The 20813-nt window shown below is 34.8% G+C and overlaps 3 protein-coding genes and 1 pseudogene across 3 annotated transcripts; 2 read left to right on the forward strand and 2 right to left on the reverse strand.

Moving 5' to 3' along the window:
• Positions 1–1963: 1963 nt before the first annotated feature.
• LOC147279052 (paramyosin-like protein) lies at positions 1964–5789 on the reverse strand. The gene is made up of 8 exons (XM_086251298.1): positions 5462–5789; positions 5246–5359; positions 4992–5162; positions 4810–4889; positions 4428–4575; positions 4224–4304; positions 2738–2860; positions 1964–2334 (listed from the first exon to the last, which is right to left on the reverse strand). The coding sequence occupies exons 1-8, from the start codon at positions 5486–5488 to the stop codon at positions 2290–2292; spliced, it is 789 nt and encodes a 262-aa protein (XP_086107424.1). The 5' UTR covers positions 5489–5789; the 3' UTR covers positions 1964–2289.
• Positions 5790–6980: 1191 nt separating this feature from the next.
• On the forward strand, positions 6981–8313 carry LOC147279053 (gibberellin 3-beta-dioxygenase 1-like). The gene is made up of 2 exons (XM_086252364.1): positions 6981–7450; positions 7716–8313. The coding sequence occupies exons 1-2, from the start codon at positions 6981–6983 to the stop codon at positions 8311–8313; spliced, it is 1068 nt and encodes a 355-aa protein (XP_086108490.1).
• A 3071-nt stretch (positions 8314–11384) lies between these two features.
• Positions 11385–12675, forward strand: LOC147279054 (gibberellin 3-beta-dioxygenase 1-like; annotated as a pseudogene).
• A 3322-nt stretch (positions 12676–15997) lies between these two features.
• Positions 15998–18388, reverse strand: LOC147279055 (putative 2-oxoglutarate-dependent dioxygenase AOP1). Its single transcript, XM_086252353.1, has 2 exons — positions 17972–18388; positions 15998–16612 (listed from the first exon to the last, which is right to left on the reverse strand). The coding sequence occupies exons 1-2, from the start codon at positions 18361–18363 to the stop codon at positions 16024–16026; spliced, it is 981 nt and encodes a 326-aa protein (XP_086108479.1). The 5' UTR covers positions 18364–18388; the 3' UTR covers positions 15998–16023.
• Positions 18389–20813: the final 2425 nt, after the last annotated feature.

Consider the following 20813-nt stretch of genomic DNA (forward strand, 5'->3'; position numbering starts at 1 on the left):
CTCTCTATTTTTTGGACTTCTCGAAGATTTTATATTTATGATTGGACCGCATGCAATAAAAGTACGGAGCAATGAATGTGATGATACTTGTAGAGCCAATTGCATAGCGCACCTTTTGGTTTTGTCATATTTTTTTGGTTTAATTACAAAATACACCCATCAACTTTAAGGGATATTTCAGATTAATTTATAAACAAAAAAATATTTCAAATTAGTATACTAACTAATAGAAAGTTACAAAATAGCACATACGTTACAAATTCCGTCAATAAGAGCGTTAAATACTAGTGTAGACAGTGCTAATATAAATTTTTTGAATAATGTGGACACTAAATTTACATTACATGGATTAATGATAACAAGTTTAAGGGTTTAAAAGTTTTTGTAATTTTTTATTTATCAATATGACATTATAAATCCATGTATAGCAAATTTGGTGTCCACATTATTAAAAAAATTCACGTCATCGTTGTTCAAAGTGGCATTTAACTATCTTTCTTGATGGAATTCATAACAAATATGCTATTTTGTAACTTTTTATTAATTAGTGTACTAATTTGAAACATTTTTTATTTGTGGACCAATTTGAAATACCTCCTATAATTAGTGGTTGCATTTGTAATTGAGCCTATTTTTTTTTTTATAAAAGGTTGGTTTTGTCATATTTAGTGTACTTATGTTTACTAGTAGTCTAGTACTACAATTAAAATCTCTATAATATATGATGTTGTCAAGGGACAAGGGTACTTTGCCTTTTAGAAACACTTGACGAGAAGTGCATGCACTTAATATATATTAGAATTTAAACATAATTATTACACATTTTATTAATGAAATAAGGCTAAAATTTCAAAATTCTAAAATTCTTTTCTTAAAAATTGAAAAAACAAGTTTGGCTAATATGAATGACAAAATATAAGGGACAAATAATAAGCAATACATCTAAGCATTGGATTTAACACAATTATAAAATCAATACAAATAAGTAAATCTAACCATTAAATGTGTTGTCTTTCATATTTTATCTCTCAAGGTAATTGTATTATCCAAGAAAAACTTTAAAGTATGAAGAAGACATTAAAATTCAAGAAAAGGTCCAAAGGACAACGTTAAAGATGACAGTCAGCATGACAAGCTAATCATATAATGACACATTACTACTTTGTTTCTTTTGTTGTTATCCTACATTTGTCTACGTATCATTCATGTGTTATTTATTTTATTTGTTGTTGTTTAGGTAGAAGATTATATCATATGAGAGAGTTGCGTAATTAATTATTTGCAACTATGGTCGCATCAAATCACATTCACATTCACATTCACATATATAATACGTCCAAGAAAAGCCTCATAGATTAAGTGGAAAAAGAATCTTACAAATCCAATCGAGCTCTCTCTCTCTCCACTTATATTAATCATATGTACAAACACATGATGGCACATGCCAACCATATTTATATGTTTTCCTAAACCAACCTTATTCCATGCCGACAGTTAACATCTTGGGGCCGACTCTCGTCCTTCTACGAGCTTGTTAGAGCCTATGTTGTGTTATGACTATGATCCGACATGTTTAATAAACATGGCGTGGGGAGTGGAGAGTGTACACGTGTCAGACATAATTTATCATGTAAGAAAAATTGGCGTGGACCGTATCATGCATATACACGTGTCAAATCATAACGAAAGAGAAAGTGAACACTCAAATCCAATCGACAAAACCAAAAAAGCAAAAAAAACACATAATACAAAACAGAAGCACAACACAGACGTGTTCATAACGCTGGACAAACAGTTTTACACATCGAGTTGGCACATCCAGTAGTATTGTGTTGTTATGTTGCGACTGTGTCCTAATCAGAGAGGAGTAGGCAGTGTACAACACATACATGCATATGTGATCGATGAAAACAAAAGTGTCATTGTTGCTCCATTGTACTTGTGCGGAAAAGAGATGAGAACAACTGAACCCTGAATTTCAACCAAGATCTTCCAAAGAATAAGACATCACTTACATCAGTACAGGAAAAATAAGTTATATTTGCTATAATAAGCTTATTTTCCATTCATTATTTATTTCCTGGTACGTAGCAATCGATTTGCTATTAACAAATAATGACAAGCTTCAATGGGGAAAATGTTTACAAACACAACAAAGATTTGATTTTCAATTTACAACAATTTCGCATGAACCATTGCCTCAAATCAATTCAACGAGTAAGCACTTCACTGAAGAGTGATGGCATGAGGATTATTGAACACCTCAACTTCACATGCTGCAGAGATGTTCTAAACGGAACTTCTTCGGAGCACCTCATTCTTTGCACATTCCTCCTGGATATTGAAAGATCCAATTCAGTGATTTCACTCAGAGTTGGTCACAGATAATTTGGCAAGAACGGGGACAGTGACAACCAATTCCCACCAAACTGATAACCAACACTCTTACATCTTTGTGTAGAAGTGACTAATGACAGTGACCGAGCTAGACAAATATAAATATCTAGACACTGCAGAATATGGACCACCCAGTAAGAGATGGACAAACAGTTGTTTCGTTTTCTAACATTACAATGAGTAACATACAAGGCATTGTATTGAACTAGTAGCACTTCCTACAAAATTAATAATCAATACCAGAATATAATATAATAGACAGGAAAGAAGTTTCCACTGAGAACTGTCCAGTGTCACAAACACTAACTATTAATTGTGGTTTCATGAATACAGTGCTTACCTGAAAAGCTTTTAAGAGAGAATAACGGAGTCTTTGCTCAGCAATTGCGGCAGCATACCTCGCTTTGAGCGCCTCACAAACTTTTTGCTCTTCTTGAAGCCCAAGTTTTACCTTTTCTAGCTTCTGTAAAATGGATTCAGTAAAAACCCTAAAAAATAACTAGAAGCATTTGTGAAGAAAAGTATTTACGGAAGTTGAGCACGAGTTGAGGCTAAAGAGGCAAATAAAATAATTGGTCATGTGCAAAGTTTAAATCCTAAGAATATACATAACCATTGTTTTCCCTTAAAAGAGCAATTGTGAAAGCAGAAAATGTAGAAAGACCTATAGTAGTTGAATGATGCTTGGTTAAGTTGAGTTTGATTGAAAAAAGAGTAAAAAGAAAAAGTGAATACATTTATATCATTAAAATTGCTACGCTTTTATATGTGTGTGCGTCTGCACTCATGGTGTAAGTAGACTTGAATATATAAACAATGGGTGTGAACTTGTAAGCACATTTAATCCTCAATACACTGCACAATGGACTTGGTCGAATTATATTAGTTTACCTTATTTGTCTCTCTGATAGCTTAATGGGCTTGACATGTTATAGGTGGGAATTTTCAGTACCTGAATTTTATCTTATTGCTCTCTTCCCTTGGTGGGTGCATCTGTTTGGTTTCTAGCGTTATCCTACACTAGAGATGACATAACTATATCTATGTCAAGTTTTCCCAGGGTTTTTGACAAATTTTGTAGTGCTCAAGATATTGTATAAAATTTACTATGATATTACGGTATCTATGATACTATTGAGGAACTTCATCACTGAAGATTTGTTCCAGTATATGATACCCACTAAATGAGAGAAGATCATGCCCAGGAACTTAGCGCGCCTACAACGGACTACATAGATCTGTCAGTGATGATTGGCAACAGGGTAAATGGGTTTACCAGGTGACTCCAAGGAAGCAAGTTAATCCCCTATAAAGCTATGTATATTTTCAACACTAGTTAGAAGTTTGAACTCTAACTGCCTTCTCTCATGCAAGGAGTTGAAAGGCCATTAACTCGGTCCCGTGTAAAGGTCATACTGATCAAAAAGGCTAGCTGACTGGATGTTAATAAATGATTTACAAGCCAGTCAGAGGAACAAAACTTTCCATTTTCTTATAAGAGATTGAAGATGGGCTTCCATCGACACACATTGTTTGGTTTCTTTTAAGCGGAGCCATCCCCCTAGACTAGAAAACTGGAGGCATACAACTATATATCTCTCTGGAAGCATAAATAAAGTCTTATGGAAAAGAAATAAACAATGCTCTGTAGAATCAACTAAAGCAAACATTCCAAGGTTTTTTTGGATCGGATAAATATTCTAAGGTTGGGGAACTGAATTTCTTCTTGACAAGAATTGCAGAATTCTTCCAAGACAAAGTTGGGGTTTTATTCTTTGAAACACAGACAAAAATATGCAAAAAATTTGATGACATTTGGACATTACCTGTTGACTGCCCTTTATGATTCCCTCCATGGAATTAATAAGTTTCACGCGACCATCAGTGCTGGCAATTGCATCTTGAAACTATACAAAGTTTAAGTAATATAATTACAATAGAATAATAACAATCAGGACTTAAAGTCATCCTGCATAAAATCAGATTATCCAAAAGAAAATTTGCAGCAGAGTCACTTATTTTATCTGTACCTGTGAACTTATTGAATTCAACAAAGATGTTTCCTTGAGCATCAATTCTTTTATCTCCAAAAGTGCATTAAATGTGGCATAGTATTTACGAGTTAGTCGAAGTTTTCCCTGAATTTGAGCATTCAATTCTGAAAACCGGCGTTCATACCTGCAGAGCCAAGGTTGAGTCAGTGCTTATCTTTTCTCTATCATATATGCATCAAAAATAATGAAAGGCCATCAATAACAAAGGTCCTAAAACTTCAAGTCTCATACTTTTAGTTGCATTTGAAGAAAACCCAATTCATCTAAATTCTTCAAACTTGTTATTACTCAGAAACCATCTACAATCAAAATGCTATAGAAGCCTAAAATCTTATAAAGTGAAACAAGGAAGACATACTGGACGAGTTCTGATTGGGATGGAACATCATCAATCCGGCGCTGTACTGCCACCACTGCCCTTAATCTAGCTGCAAGTTCCTACACATATTATTGTTTACATCACTAAACACGGTTACAAAGGGCAACACCATAACCATGTAGCAGAAAACAATCATTGTTTTGTGAAAAACAGCAAATTACCCTTTTAGCTGAATCTACATTCTCCACCGATTCACTTAACAACCGGTTCAATTTATCAAAGAGAGTCTTTCTATCACACCCATTTGCTATTTGCTCCTCCAATTCACGAACCTCAGCATCCATTTCGGAATTGCTACAAGACTGGATTTCAGATTCTTGCTTTTCCAGCTCCTACAATAACCAACAATCCATCCCCATTACTGAAAAAGAACAAAGCTTTGAGTATAAACAGAGATATGAGCAAAATAGTGAACCTTCAATGACTGCCTAAGCAACACCAACTTCTGCACCACATCTTTCGTACCTTCCTTATCGATTTTCTCTCTTAAACTTTGCAATTCATTCATAACAATAACCTTCCTCTCAATCTGAAACAAAACCCAATTGTTAATAGCAACAACAGCTTTTACTTTGCCAAGAAAAACAGAAAGAAACTATTTTTTGCTACAAATGGTGCATATTTTACTAACCAATTCATTCATGTTGTCGTCTAACATTGTTGATCTTCACAACTTGCTTGATTTCACTGCCCAAGCACAGGAGTTCTTGGAAACGACGACGTTTTGTTCTTGCGCGTTGGGGTTTCGTTGCGAAAAATGTTGGATTGGGGGTGAGGGAGTTGAGAACAACAATGCACCGGAGCACCTCTCCAGACGACGATATAACGGGTTTGTCTTTTAGAGCGTCGAGATAATCGGCCGATACGAGAATGTCGAAGACTCGGAGACTCGAAAATCGAGTGAAGATGACCCGGTCGAGTTTGTGTGATGTTGGTGGTCTCCTTCGCCGTCGGTTTGTCTCTTCTGGAGTTTGGGCTACTGGGCTAAGCACTTTGCTATGCTGGGCAACTTAGCAAAAATTTTTTTTTTTTTTTTTTTTTTTTTTCTGGGATTTGAATTGGGCTTTTGGGTTTGACTAATTTTTGCTGACAAGTGACAACATTAGCTTTGGGCTTTAAGTGGTTACTAAGGTTGGGGAAATTGCTATACACACTAGGGTCGGTTCGGGATTATTGTGTGGTGAGAAAAACATTCTTCTGTTGTGTGGTGAGAAAAAACTGTTGTGAGGTAAAATAATTGAGTATTTAATAAATTGTGTTTTTAAAAGTATTATGAGTGTTACAAACAGTATTAGAGTGTTTGATAAATTTTGATGTAGAAGTGTTGTGATTATGTACAATGACTAAAATGGACATAATATTGTGGCTATGTAATTTTTTTTCTTAATTAAAATCTTTATACAAATAAAAAATAACACTATAGGAAGAAAATTAATAAAAAAAACTAAAAGGGGAAAAAATAAAAACAAACTAAAAGAAGAAAAAAAAATAAAAAACAAACTGATGGAAAAAAAAAGGGCCGGTCATATGCTAAAATATTTGAGGGTAATATGGATATTTCAATAATATTCATTAATGCTCCCTGTAACTTTCGCATGCTTTTTCTGTCGGCAACTTTTAAAAGCAACTTGGGGCTGCTTTTCAAAATTGTTGTCACTGATCCCATATTTTATAAAAAAGCAGCTTTAATTTGTTTTACCAAACACCTTTATGCTCAAAACTTAAATTGAAAGCTGGTTTTTGATACAAAACCGCAACCTCAAACGGGCAAATCAGATTGGATCGGAAATAGAATCCTATTTTTAATCCATAAACTTATCCTAATCCTAATCCTAATTTTAATTCTAATTCATTCCCTTTTAGCATATATTTGGATATGTATACAACGTATATGCATTCAAAACATTTCCTATAAAGGATATACATATCCTCATCTACATAAATATATGTGGAATGTAATCCTACTGGATATCATTCCATGCCATAAAGATCAAACAAAATGCATGCATAACTGATCAACCACGTGTATTACTCTGAGATACTCTGTGTGTATATATAAGCGTCTATTATCCTAATCAACGTACACATGCAAATACACTCTTGGTGAAAACTTAAACCTCCATTTTTGGATCTTTGCTTTCACTTTTATAATGAGTGCTCTATCAGAAGCCTACAGAGAAAATCCTCTGATCCCTCTTGATTTCGGGTCAACCCAAACCCTACCCGACTCGCACGTCTGGGCCGATCAAATATCTGATCATAACCACCACAACTCTAATGCTGCTGACCCGGTATCCGTACCCGTGATCGACCTGTCGAATCCGGATGCCCCAGCACTGATATCCCATGCCCTTGAGAAATGGGGTATTTTCCAACTGACGGGTCATGGCATTCCGAGAAAGCTGATGGAGGACATGGAGTCCGAGACTCAGAGGTTGTTTGGTCTTCCTGCTGACCAAAAGTTGAAGGCCTTGCGAACTTCGCGTCAGGCCACTGGGTATGGTATCCCCCATATATCCCCACATTACCCCAAGCGTATGTGGCATGAAGGCTTTACTATACTTGGCTCTCCACTTGATCATGCTAAGCTACTTTGGCCTCATCACTATGAACGATTTTGGTGAGTCCATGTACATGCACATCCATGCACGTACACAAATGCATCATATATATATATATAGAATTTTATTCATAGTATGCGGTGCAAAGGTCCGCACCTAATGGAGCTTGTATATATATATATATATATATATATATATATATATATATATATTTATGCTCCGTTAATTTCTGTAATGGCCGGGATCGATTTCTTTGGAAGCAACTTTGAGTAATAATTTTGTGGTAATATATTATTAATTTAATTTCTATATATGTTTTTGCAGTGACACAATTGATGATCATCATAGGCAAATGAAGCTGTTAGCCGAACAACTAATGCGCATAATCTTAAAATATTCCTTTGAAGAAGCTGTGAATTGGTTTGAAACAACAACTAAGGATGAGTCTGCTGTAAAAGGAAGTAGCTACTCTGCCGGCAATACTGCTTTGCAGCTGAATAATTACCCTGCCTGCCCCGACCCGACCCGAACCATGGGTCTAGCACCACATACCGACAGTTGCCTATTAACCATACTCCAGCAAGCCCAAATCAGCGGCCTCCAAGTCTTTAAAGAAGGAGTCGGGTGGGTTATGGTTCAACCCGTACCCGGTGCACTCACGGTCAACGTCGGTGATCTTCTCCATATTTTGTCCAACGGGAGGTTTGCTAGTGTGCTTCATCGGGTGGTGGCCAACCCAATCCAACGAACCTCGGTGGCCTTTTTCTATAGGCCACCCACGGACTTTGTTGTCTCGCCGCAGCTCTGCAAGGATTTGGGTTCGACTGATCAATTTCCTCGGTATCGGTCTGTCACAGTCAAGGAGTACCTCAATATCAAGGGCAAGCATAATCTAAAGGCGATTTCTTTGATTCAAACTTAAAAATGGGGATTTGTTTAGGATAAATTAAATTAGGTCGTCAAAGCATTTTGCATGCATCATATGCCTAGCTAGAAGATCGAGAAAAGTAGATATTCTGAAAGTTATATTGTCAGATTGGTAAAATAATATATATAACATGTTAGATATGCCTTCTTTCTTATTTCTATTACTATGCATGCAATATTTGCATGTCATAATTAACAACTTTAATTTATGGGTTGGGGGGAAGTAAATTTATCGGAGTGCATGCCGGCCTTCCCTCTCGCTGAGAGATGTACCTTTTGAATCTTTTATGAAACAAGATGCTATGCTTACATCCTTTATATAAATGTGTTATGTTTGGATTACAAGCAAAGTTAACGTACTGGCTCTTTTTTCTTTAAACTTCTCGAAGATTTTATATTTGTGATTGGACCGCATGCAATAAAAGTAATTAAGGAGCAATGAGTGTAATGATACTTGGTTTTGTCACGTAGTGTATGTTGTAACAATAAAATCTATAAAATATATGATAGTTTTTTATTTTTTTTATTTGGTATAATATATGATGTTGTTAAAGGGTATATACTTTGCCTTTTAGCAACACACGAGGAGAAGTAGTGTATTTAATATATAGTAGAATTTAGACATAATTATGATATATTTTATTAATGCAAATGCAAATGCCCATAAGGCCAAAACTTAAAATGTAGTGGGCCATGAACTTTGCTATGCTGGAACTCTTAGCAAACCTTTTTTTTGTTTTTTCTTAAGGAATTGGGCTCCTGGGTTTTGAATTGGGCTTTTGGGATATGACTGATGTTTGCTGACTAGTAAAAACATTAGCTTTGGGCATTGGGTGGTGATAGAGGTTGGGTAAAGTGCTATTCACACTAATGGCGTGTTTCAGCACGAAACGAATTAATTGGATAAAAAATAGTGTTTTAATTCTATAAGAAAGTTTTCAAAAATACAAAGTAGCCATTGGAATGCCATTTTTAATATCAAATATAAAAAATAGTGTTTTATTGGGGTGGAATCGGTTCGGTTACCGAATCGAAACCCCACAACCGACCTCCGACCTCCGACCTCCGACCAGTAGCCATCAGAATGCCATTTTTCATACCAATACCGATCCAATGAGTGTCGATTTTTCGATGGTTAGTTGTACCAACTACTCATTTGGTATTGGTTCTAAGTGGGCTTACCGACTTAGAACAGAGGGAGGAAGCTCGGTGGTCGGCGGTAGAGAACAGAAGCGCGGAGAATTGGCTCTGCACTGCGACAGCGTTTGGGCACGGTGGCCAGTGAGCTTGGTGGTGTTGTGCACAAGCTGCTGGTTGGAGCGATAAGGTTTGTGAGATCCGGCGAGATCAGTGGGAGGGAGAGAAGATGCAGACTGAGATGGAGACTGAGAGGATGATGGTGACTGGTGAGTGGTAACTAGTAAGGGATTGAGAGATTGAGAGGATGGTGGTGAGGGATTTGAGAGAGAGAGAGACTGAGAGTGCAAAAGGAGATTCGAGAGACTGAGAGAAAGTGATGAGGGAGATTCGGTTGGTATTAAAAATCAATAATTCTAGTTGTCCCATATTTTTTTTCCCACATTTGTATCCCATATGATGTGTCATTACTTTATTGGAAGGGTATTTCCTTTTTCTTTTTTAGGTTTTATTTTTTAATTTGTAGTGTCCAATATATAAATGCCATATAAGATGGTATGAAATTGTGGTATAAAAATGTGGTAAGTGTAGCATTACTGATTAAAAATTGACCGGATACCGATTAAATCGCCGAAACTGATATATGCCAACCAATTGATCGATTCCCCTTCGGTCGGTATTTCGATGGAAATTCCCACCCCTAATTATGATGAGTTTCAATGTTTAGATTCAAACAACGTGAAAATAAATGTTCAAATTTAAAAGGCAAATACAAAGTAGAAATTTTTTACATAAATAAGATCTAGAACCTTTGACCGAAATTATTTAGTATATGAATATGGATATGTGTATGCTATAATGTTTAAATAAAAAATATATACATTATAAAAGAAAATTGGATAGTAATATTATACTTAATTTATTACTCTCTTTTTTTTAGTACAATAGCACATATAATAGAGTCCTTCTTTTAGGCGTAAGTCTGCAAATTATTTTTTTTTAATGCATACCAGGCGCCAACGGCTATCGGTAGTCATTTTTGAGTGCTTGACGTACAGTGCATTTTTGTTTCTTGCTCTAGTGTTCGGTATTGATTTGTCAGTTTTATGTTAGATTTTAACTAAATTCTAGAGTTAAAACCTAACATGCAATCTTCACAAAGCCTCATTCTACACTTTAGAATAGTATAGGGTGAACACGTACCCTATACTTTGAAAAACTTGAAGCGCTTAGATGTTATAAAAGAAAAACACTGTCGAGTAGTGCTCGAAGTTGCATATCTGCAGAGAAAAAATCGGACAAACGATGTAATATCATCATCCAAACTGTTTATTTTTTAGGATGCACTTCACATCGATCATCTTTGCAACAAATCAACCAATTAATGAAAGTTGCTTAATTATTTGATTATATAAATTAATATATATTATTTTTGTTTTTTACATTGGAGGAAGTCAAATTATAGACTTATCTTATTTTTGACTCATAAACTTATTCTAATCCTAATTTATTAATTGGACACCAATTAATATGTATACAATGTATATACAGTCAAAGATGGAATGTAATCCACACAGGATATCATTCCATATGTATACACTACAAAAAATGTGAGTAAAGCACACTCCTCATTGGTGACACAAAATGGGGTGGCAATTGAGAACTTTTTTTCCTATTGCCCAATTGTCACCAATTTTTGTTAAAATCATGACACTTCAGTCCTTATTGTTTAATTGTCACTCCATTAATTTTAAGTCATCAATGAGGGTGGACTTTGCTCACATTTCTTATAGTGATATGACTCTAGATACTCCCTGTGTGTATAAATAAGGGTCTAATATACTAATTAAGGTACACATATATGCGATCGATCCTAGTGAAAACCTCCGCTATATTTTTTCAATCTTAGTTAATTAGCTTTTATATATAATGGGTGGTCTCTCAGAAGCCCACAAAGAAAATCATCTCAACGTCCCCCTCGACTTTGGCTCAGTCCAATCCGTACCCGACACCCACGTATGGGCCGATCAAATATCCGATCATGATGACCAGCACCCGGTATCCGTACCCTTACCCGTGATCGACCTCTCGGATCCGAATGCCCCGGAACTGATATCTCAGGCCTGTGAGGAATGGGGTATTTTCCAGCTGACGATGCATGGCATTCCCAGAAAGCTGATGGAGGACGTGGAGTCCGAGACTCAGAGGTTGTTTGGTCTTCCCGCTGACCAAAAGTTGAAGGCCTTGCGATCTTCGGGTTGGGCCTCCGGGTATGGTAGCCCATGGATATCCCCACATCATCCCAAGCGTATGTGGCAAGAAGGCTTTACTATACTTGGCTCTCCACTTGATCATGCATGGTAAGCTACTTTGGCCTCATCACTATCAAGGATTTTGGTAAGTGCGTCCATATGCAGAGAATAATCTCTCATAAAGATATATAGAGGAGGAAGGGTTGAGACATTGAGACGTACGACCCTCTCTCATTTCATATTTGTGATGTCACGTCACTATTCTTTGTTACATATTTAATTTGGAAACAACTTTGAGCAATAATTAATTCTTTGGTAATTAATTATATTAACATTAACCAAGATGACTTTATAATTTTCTTAATTTGTTTGTGCAGTGAGACAATGGATGATTATCAAAAGCAAATAAAGCTATTAGCCGAGCAACTAATGCGCATTATCTTAAAGTCCTTTGAAGAAGCTGTGAATTGGTTAGAAGCAACAACAAGGACGAGTCTGCTGCAGGAGGAAGTAGCAGCAATGCCTACAATACTGCTTTGCAGCTGCATAATTACCCTGCCTGCCCCGACCCGACCCGAACCATGGGTCTAGCACCACATACTGACACTTGCCTATTAACCATACTCCAGCAATCCCAAATCAGCGGCCTCCAAGTCTTCAAAGAGGGAGTCGGGTGGGTTCTGGTTCAACCCGTACCCGGTGCACTCACTGTCAACGTCGGTGATCTTCTCCATATTTTGCCCAACGGGCGGTTTGCTAGCGTTCTTCATCGGGTGGTGGTTAGGCCGATCCAACGAACCTCGGTGGCCATTTTCTATAGCCTACCTACGGACTTTGTTGTCACGCCACTGCTCTCTAAGAGTTTGGGTTCGACTCAAGTTCCTAGGTACCGGTCTGTTACAGTGAAGGAGTTTGTCAATATCAAGGGCAAGCATAACCTAGAGGCGATTTCTCTCAATGAAACTTAAATGGGGTTTTTAAAGGATAAAGTAAATAAGGTCAAAGCATTGTGTATGCATGCATTATATGCACATGGAAATTTTTTTCTCAAAAAATAGTATGCAAGTTATGTTATCAGATTATGAATGTTTAACCATTTAACTGTGTATATAGTGTTAAATTGATTAATTATTTAACGGCATAACATGTTAGATATATGACAAGAAAATTAATACTACCGGTCATATATATACACATTCTTTCTTAATATTATTATTACTATGCATCCATTATTTTCATGTGATAAAAACTTTGATTTAGGGGTTGGAGAAGTTAATTTATCAGTTACGTAGTGCCTCCCTCTCGTATGCATTGATGGTTTATGTATTTTCCTTTGTTATAATTAATCCTAGCTGAGCGATGTATTTTTTTTTTTTAAATCAACAAAATGCTATTCTTACATCTGGCCTTTATATAAATGTTTTATGTTTGATTACAAGTCAAGTTGCATGATGAAGTGAAATAACTTGCTATTTTTTCTTTGAACTTGTCAAAGATTTTATATTTGTAATTGGACCGCATATATGCAATAAGAGTATGGAGCAATGAGTGTAATGATACTTGTAGAGTCAATTGTGCACATCGATCTCCACCATTTGGTTTTGTCACATTTAGTGTATGTTTACTAGTAGTACTACTAGTATTATAATAAGAATCTATATAATATATCATGTTGTAAGGCTACTTTTCTGGCCAAAAATTTTGTTCCTGAGATCGAAAGAAATTAAACGATATTAATTAATTGACATGTAGTATATATATCACGCGCGCATGATAACCCAATCATATGATAATCAAATTCTTTTGTTGTTATCCTACAATTGCGTATGTATTAGGGCTGCCCATCGGTCGATTCGGATCGGTATTGGGGCTTACCAAACTAAAACCTAAAAATTCGGTATTTTTCGATTTCGGTATTTTTTTGGTTTTGGTATTTTTTGGTTCGGTAAGTTTTGGTAAATTTCAGTTTTCGGTTCGATTTTGGTAATTTTGGTATCGGATATTTTCGATTTACTTCGGTATATCTTCGGTTCATTTTCAGTTTAATTATAATAATACTAATTATTATATACCAATGTAAATTAAAATTTAATCAAATATGATGCATAAAATATAATGTTTGATGAATATATATTTGCACGAGTAGTATTGGTAGTTTAGTATAGTACTAGTATTTTACCCTAGTAATAATATATACTAGTATAATTAGTTTAATAATATGTATTAGTACATATCCTATTAATTTAGTATGTATATATACCGATAAATATGAGTGTATATATATATATACATATGTATATATATATATATGCATTACATACCTAAAGATGAGATTTTTATTTTCCTAAAAATAATAACATTTACTTTATTACAGAATGACTCTATATCTTAACTCACTTTTGATAATATTAATATGATAACATTATACAATTATATTTTTAATAGTTGTTTAAGATATTAGTAGTTTAATATTTATTGTACCACTAACATAATAGTATTATATAAGCATATATAACTAAATTTTGGTAATTGTTTCAGTTTTTTCGATATATATTTTGATTTTTTCGGTAATAATCGATTCAGTTTCTTTCGGTAATAATTTTCGGTAATCGGTCGGTTTATCAACTTTTTTCAGATATTTTCGGTTTCGAATTTTTGATTTTCGAATTGTGAAAATCGTATACCAAATCAAAAAAATTCGGTCGCTAGTCGGTCGATTCGGTAAAAACCAAACCAAGGGCAGCCCTAGTATGTATCATTCATATGCATGTGTTTATTTTATCTGGTATATGGTCTACTGGGCTATGAACTTTGCGATGCTGGGCCACTTAACAAACTTCTTTTTGTTTTCAAGGAATTGGGCTTTTGGGATTTGAGTGATGCTTGCTGATAAGATTTGCTTTGGTCTTTGGGGTTGGCGGATGGATTTTTTTTTGTTTTTTGGGCAAACTAGGGGTTGGCTAATGTTGGGGAAATTTTGCTATACTTTCCTTTTGGACTGAGGGGGAATTGCTATTCCGACCCAAAAGTTTGTTCGATCACTGTAACAGCGCGCACTCAACACCCAAATGACATGGTAATTTTGTATTGATTCACATTTAAGATTGGTAGAACACTAGAACATTAATACTAAACTGCTTTGAAGTCGAAATTTAAGATACAAATTTAGAAACTAAAGCATTATTCTTAATTTTTAAATTATGTAACCAAATATAATAAAAAAACCAACGGTGTTTGTGGATTGGGAGACAAACCATTATCTTAGGGTCAAATAAGAGACAACAAGAAACAGAACGGCTCTAACCACGACCGCATTGAATTGATGGAGTTATAAGCCAATTAATCAAGAGTCAATCTCATGGCCAAAAAAAAATCAAGAGTCAATCAAACCCGTCTTGTCATTACCACTCACGCCCGGCCATCACGCATGCATATGCATGAAAGGAAACAAAAGTGAGTGATACATTACATGAAATTGATCAATTATTAGGGCAAAGTGACTTCTATTTAAAGGTATAAAGTTGAAATTGTTTAGTTTATTCACACATTAAATCATTGGGGCAAGTGCCCATTTGGTACAAGATGTGGGGTACGTGGTGGTGGTGGTGGTGGTGGTGGTGGTGGTGGTTGATGTCTAAATCAGCTTTGAGCTCACAGTTAATCCCAATTGGTCGAAAAATTATTAAGTTTAATCAATATATTATCACGTAATATAATTTATTTAATATGTAAGAATATTGTTGGACGATATGTTTATATTTATAGGGTATAGTATTAATAATATACACTCATATTATAACATATAAGTTAATTATACCACATAACAATATATTAATTATATAGAATAATATATCTAACACATGGTTAAGATGATGCATAACATTCACATTTCACACACATGCATATAGTTAATAATACTCACACATATATGTACTATGTAAACCTCAATGATTGGGAAGTCTACAGCCAAATTATAACCCTAAGGCGAGGTTTTTCAAGATAAATTTTCACATTTTGATAAATTATTGGTATATTTTATTGGGATGATGGACCTAAGTGATTGAATTAGAGATAATGTCATTGTTGAATCATAAATTAGTAGTAGCCTAGTAGGTGCACACCGATTATATAGATGTAATTAAGGTGCAAGATTCTATATAATTTCTAAAGTATGTAGCCAACAAACACACCATGCTTAATCGATCATCTCCTTTATCTTTTAATGAACTAAAACCACAATTATAGCAACCTAGCTTATTAGAAATTATTGAAAAACACACACACATGACAGTATGACACACATATATATGTATATATCAAACTCCAGCATAAAGTTCGAGGGCATCAGCACGCATATTTTTGGTAAAGTAGGCCAAGTATTCCCCAAAGTTGAACGGTCGATAAAGCAGAGGGTGGTCTTTGTCTACAAGTTCGACCGGCACTTGGATGGTGACTCCTTGTTTGGGCGAGCCAAACACAGCGCAGGAGTACCTCGCTTCCTTGTTGTGGACCCCACTAGGAGTCGTCATCATCACCCTGTGCGTCACCGCATGAAGCCTCCCATTGCTCCACGCCTTGAGCACGTCACCAACAAACACCACCACACCGCCCTCCGGGACCATTACCTTAACCCACTCGCCTTGCTTCGTCTCCACCTCCAGCCCTTGCACGTCGTTTTGGCACAGAATCGTCAGGGCACTTTTGTCCGTGTGAGGCACCAGCCCGACGACGTCTGCTGATGTGTCGTTTGCGGGTGGGAGTTTGTACTTCATCAAACGGAAGACGGCGTTGGTGTTCTCCATGTGGGACTTGTAGTGCTTTCCCATGTTCAAGCTCTCCAGAATCATTTCAAGGATGGTCAAATTTAGTTGCAGCATCTTCGAGCTCATGGATTTCATTGTCTCACTATCATAAACAAATTACACAAATAAACATATAAAAAGAAATGTGCAGTAGTATATATCCATTAGCATATTAAAAATTAATTGTTTAAAAATATAATTATATAAAGCACTATTTTATAGGGTTCAAGAAGTATTTGATCTAGGAGAAAAACTACCACTTAATAATATACACATCATCTTCGTCTATCTTTTTCATCACGTAATAGCTATATTGACGAGAGACCTAAATACATAGACGTATATACTATTCTTTTTTTTTTTTTTTTCTTTCATTGCGTGATAATTAGTATCTTAACAAAACAGACAAACAGAATTATACTATTGTGATAGAGTAAGTTCTTCTTCTTACTTGAGACAGATCCAAGCATTACTCGAAATGAGTGCAAGCATTGACTACCGAAAAGTTATATATTTAAAACTCTAAAAAATGATTTAAGTATCTTTAAATTAATAGTCTACATTTAAATTATCTAGTTTTTAAAATAGATCAGATTTAATGAATGTAGCATTCGATTATGGGGACATGAGCGCATGTACGTACCTACCCACTATTATATATATATGGACAATTGTGATGAGTTATTGGGTTTAAATTATTGTTGACCATTCGACAAAGTCCAAGAAAGAGCAACGGCTGGGTTTAAATGAGACAGTCAGATTTTTGGCTGGAAAGTGATTATGTTTCTCTCATTCTCTGTGCTGGAGTTCTACAAGGACATGTGCAAGGCATGATATGGGATATAACAATCATATAATGCTGGCACTCCTTTAAATTCAATCTGTTTCAAGGGACAAGCCTTATTAAATGAGGCATTGGCTGTTAGTGATGCTAGCTAGCTGCAGTTGGGTAGCAGCGCGCAATTGTCATGTCAAAATTTGAGTTTAATTCTGATGTCATCAAGTACTCCTAATTAAATGCCATTTCTTGGTTTGAAATGTGGACAAGTTAAGGAAAGATTCTCATTTATATTGCTGCACTTAATTAGACCAATTTTTTTCTAATCTAATCTAAGGAAATAGTGGAATTGCTGCACTTAGTTGCAACAACAACCTATCAGCCCCCCTATTTAAATCTTTGAAGCCATGATAGGTGAGAAAAAATGGTTAGGGATCATGATAGAAAAAAACCCAAATCATATATGACAAGTATATTAGCCATATATAGGTAATATATATTGAAAATTTTTTTTTCATATATTAGACAATTAATCTATCATATTATGTTGTTATACTGTCAAATATATGATTCAGATTGATAGTGTCATATATCATAACATGCCAAAGATACTAACAAAGATCGAGAACATTATCCCAAGTTAAACAAACAACTTTTCAAGTCCAATTAGCAAGAGAAACTGACCAAAATGCAGGGTTCCCTTGTGGCCACATGAGGTTGGTGAAGGCTTGAGCTGCATCGAGTTGGCATACATTGTCGAAGCCAAAGCTTTCGTGCAAGGGGACGACGGGGCTGTTGCCTTCGTAGCTTTGATAAGGCCTTGGACTTGTGTGCTTCTGTTTGGTCTCTTCGGGGAGATCGAAGAGAGCTTTCATGCCCATCATCATTTCTTCACGTAAATTCATGGGGAGGATCTCATCCTCCACCACCACAAAGCAGCCATGGTTCTCACATGCCTCTCTCACTTTGTTGCACATAGCTTTCCATTCCTCACTCCCTTGTTTTAACACTAAACCCTCATCCCTACGAAAGTCAAGAACTGGGATTGAGAGTGCTTGAACCTCCTCATAACCCATCTCTCTCTCTCTCTCTCTCTCTCTCTCTCTCTGACTCTTGCCCTAGTAATTTTAGAGAAGTTACTCAATTTATAGGAAGCTAGTTCCACAGATCGAACACCAAAACTATAGTGCGTCCAAAAATTGTGTCTGCCCTTCCAGTTGTTATTTGGACCACACATATATATATATATATATATATATAGGGCCGGCCCTGATTTTGGAAAGTCATGGTGAAATTTAAATTGGGCCTTTAGGCCCTTTAATAAAATTTTTTGTAAAATAATTCACAATTGACAATAAATCAATTAAGAAATTTTCGATCACATCAAGAAATCAATTAGGAAATTTTTGGTTGAACGTCAAAAAAAAAATTGAAAAAAAAATAATTTATAAGAATATAAGAGAAAAATTAAAAACGAAAAACACACACTCAAACATTAATTACCTTCTTGTCTTAATGAGACCTCTCTAATTTATTTCAGATTGAAAGAGCCTGTGAAGAACAAAAAAAAAAAAAAACAGTTTTCCACAAGACTATATGGAGAGGCAGAGATCCGTCTTTGCCAATTTAAAGCAAACATGCTCTTTGAATCCAACTTTCCAAAAAGAAGTCATATACTTTTGATGAAAAAAAAAAGAGGTGTAAACCCAAGGACAAAAAGGATCCACTGCCATGCAGATGAGGATGTTGGCTTGCTTCTCTTGTGATTCACATGAGAAGCCAAAGAAAAATGAAACAAGTTGGTCAAACACAAATTAAGGAAATAAAAAGATGACTTTCAACTAATAATCAAGGAAAAATAGGTTGCAGAATCCAAATTTTATATCTTAGAATAACCTAGCTAGTTTTTTTTTTTTAGTACAAAGGAGGGCCTAAACCTAAAGAAAAAAACTAGATAACTACAGTTCTGACACAATAAGTAGAAAGGCCTAATTGCAACATATATATATATATATATATTACTCACTTTGTTGACTTTTTGACTTCTTCTTGAATAAAAATGAAAATTATTTGTGTAAATATATAGGTCTGCATCTATTAGATGTGCCATCAACGAGATGATTATTAATGTGGTTCAAATGCGTTACTTTGTTTCTATCCTATAGTTAATGTCTTCTCATGACGTAACAAAAGTACTAAAAATACTTGTAACAAAATTTTGACAAACACGGGATTAGATGGTTAATTTTGTAATCTTATGATTATATACATATGGAGAAGGACTTACTTGAAATGGGAATACCATAGCTGGTATTCCCCTCTCTCTCTCTCTCTCTTCTCTTTTTTTCTCTCTTTTTCCCTTTCTCTTTCTCTCTCTCTCATTTCCATATGCTCTCTTTCTCTTACCACAGTTACACAAGTGGGCCTATCAGGTAGACAAGTTATTCTCTATGCATATGATATAAAATATAATCGGTTAAAACGATATGAATAGTAACTTTTATTCTTTAAGTTTTCATTCATTTGTATCATATTGGAAATATGGCATAGTAGATAGTAGATACTGTATTTGGGAAAGTGATTAGTAAGTAATAAGTTTTATATATATACCCTATATATGTATATATATATATATATATACATATATGAATATAGAAAATTAGGATTAAATACCAAATATCAATAGTTTTTTAATAAAGCAGCAAGACACTAATTTTTTTTAGTTTAGGTACTAACCTAGAGTAAAACATTTTGGATTAGGTCACAAATCAGTTTGTCATACAGTTGTGACTGTCGAACAGTTACAGTTGTAATTGTCAAACAGTCACAGTTGTGACTATTTAAAATTTATAAAAAATCAAAATTTTTAGGGTTTCATATTTTTGATTTAGGTTTGGGGGATGAAATCATATAACGCAAAGACTAAATATTAAAGTTTAAGCCTTGCAAATATTGAAAAAATAAGAAATCAATAAAAAAGTTATGACTGTTAGACAGTCACAGTTCGATATAACTATGTTTTTTAAAGTTGGTACCTAAACTGAAATTTAGTACCTAAACTGAAATGACATAAATGTTTTAGTAGTTGAAATGAAAAAACATTATAATTTGGTACCTAAAGTCAATGGACCTATATGAATATAGATGGATTTTTCATGTAAGGATGTCTTACTTGTAAAATAAGAACATTTAATTTCGGGCCTATAATTTAATAATCAAAACTGTCCATATATTAAGACATCATTCCAAGATAATTCTTCCAAAAAATCATTTAAATCATAAATTGTTTAGTCAATTTATTACCATAACATTATTGTAATTTTATTTGATAGATTGTTCGCACATGTTAAATAATAAATAATTACAAATTTGATTGATGTTTGTAGAGAGACAACTTGTGAGGGGAGACTTAAAAATTGAACGATTTCGATCGTTGAACTGTATTGTTAGATGATATCTAAATAAAATATTTTTGAGAGAAATCCTTGCTTCTGTATAATTATACACCACTTGGAAATGAAATATG

The sequence above is a fragment of the Dryas octopetala genome, chromosome 7 (genome assembly GCF_963921425.1).
Source record: "Dryas octopetala chromosome 7, drDryOcto1.1, whole genome shotgun sequence".
Classification (NCBI taxonomy): Eukaryota; Viridiplantae; Streptophyta; class Magnoliopsida; order Rosales; family Rosaceae; genus Dryas; species Dryas octopetala.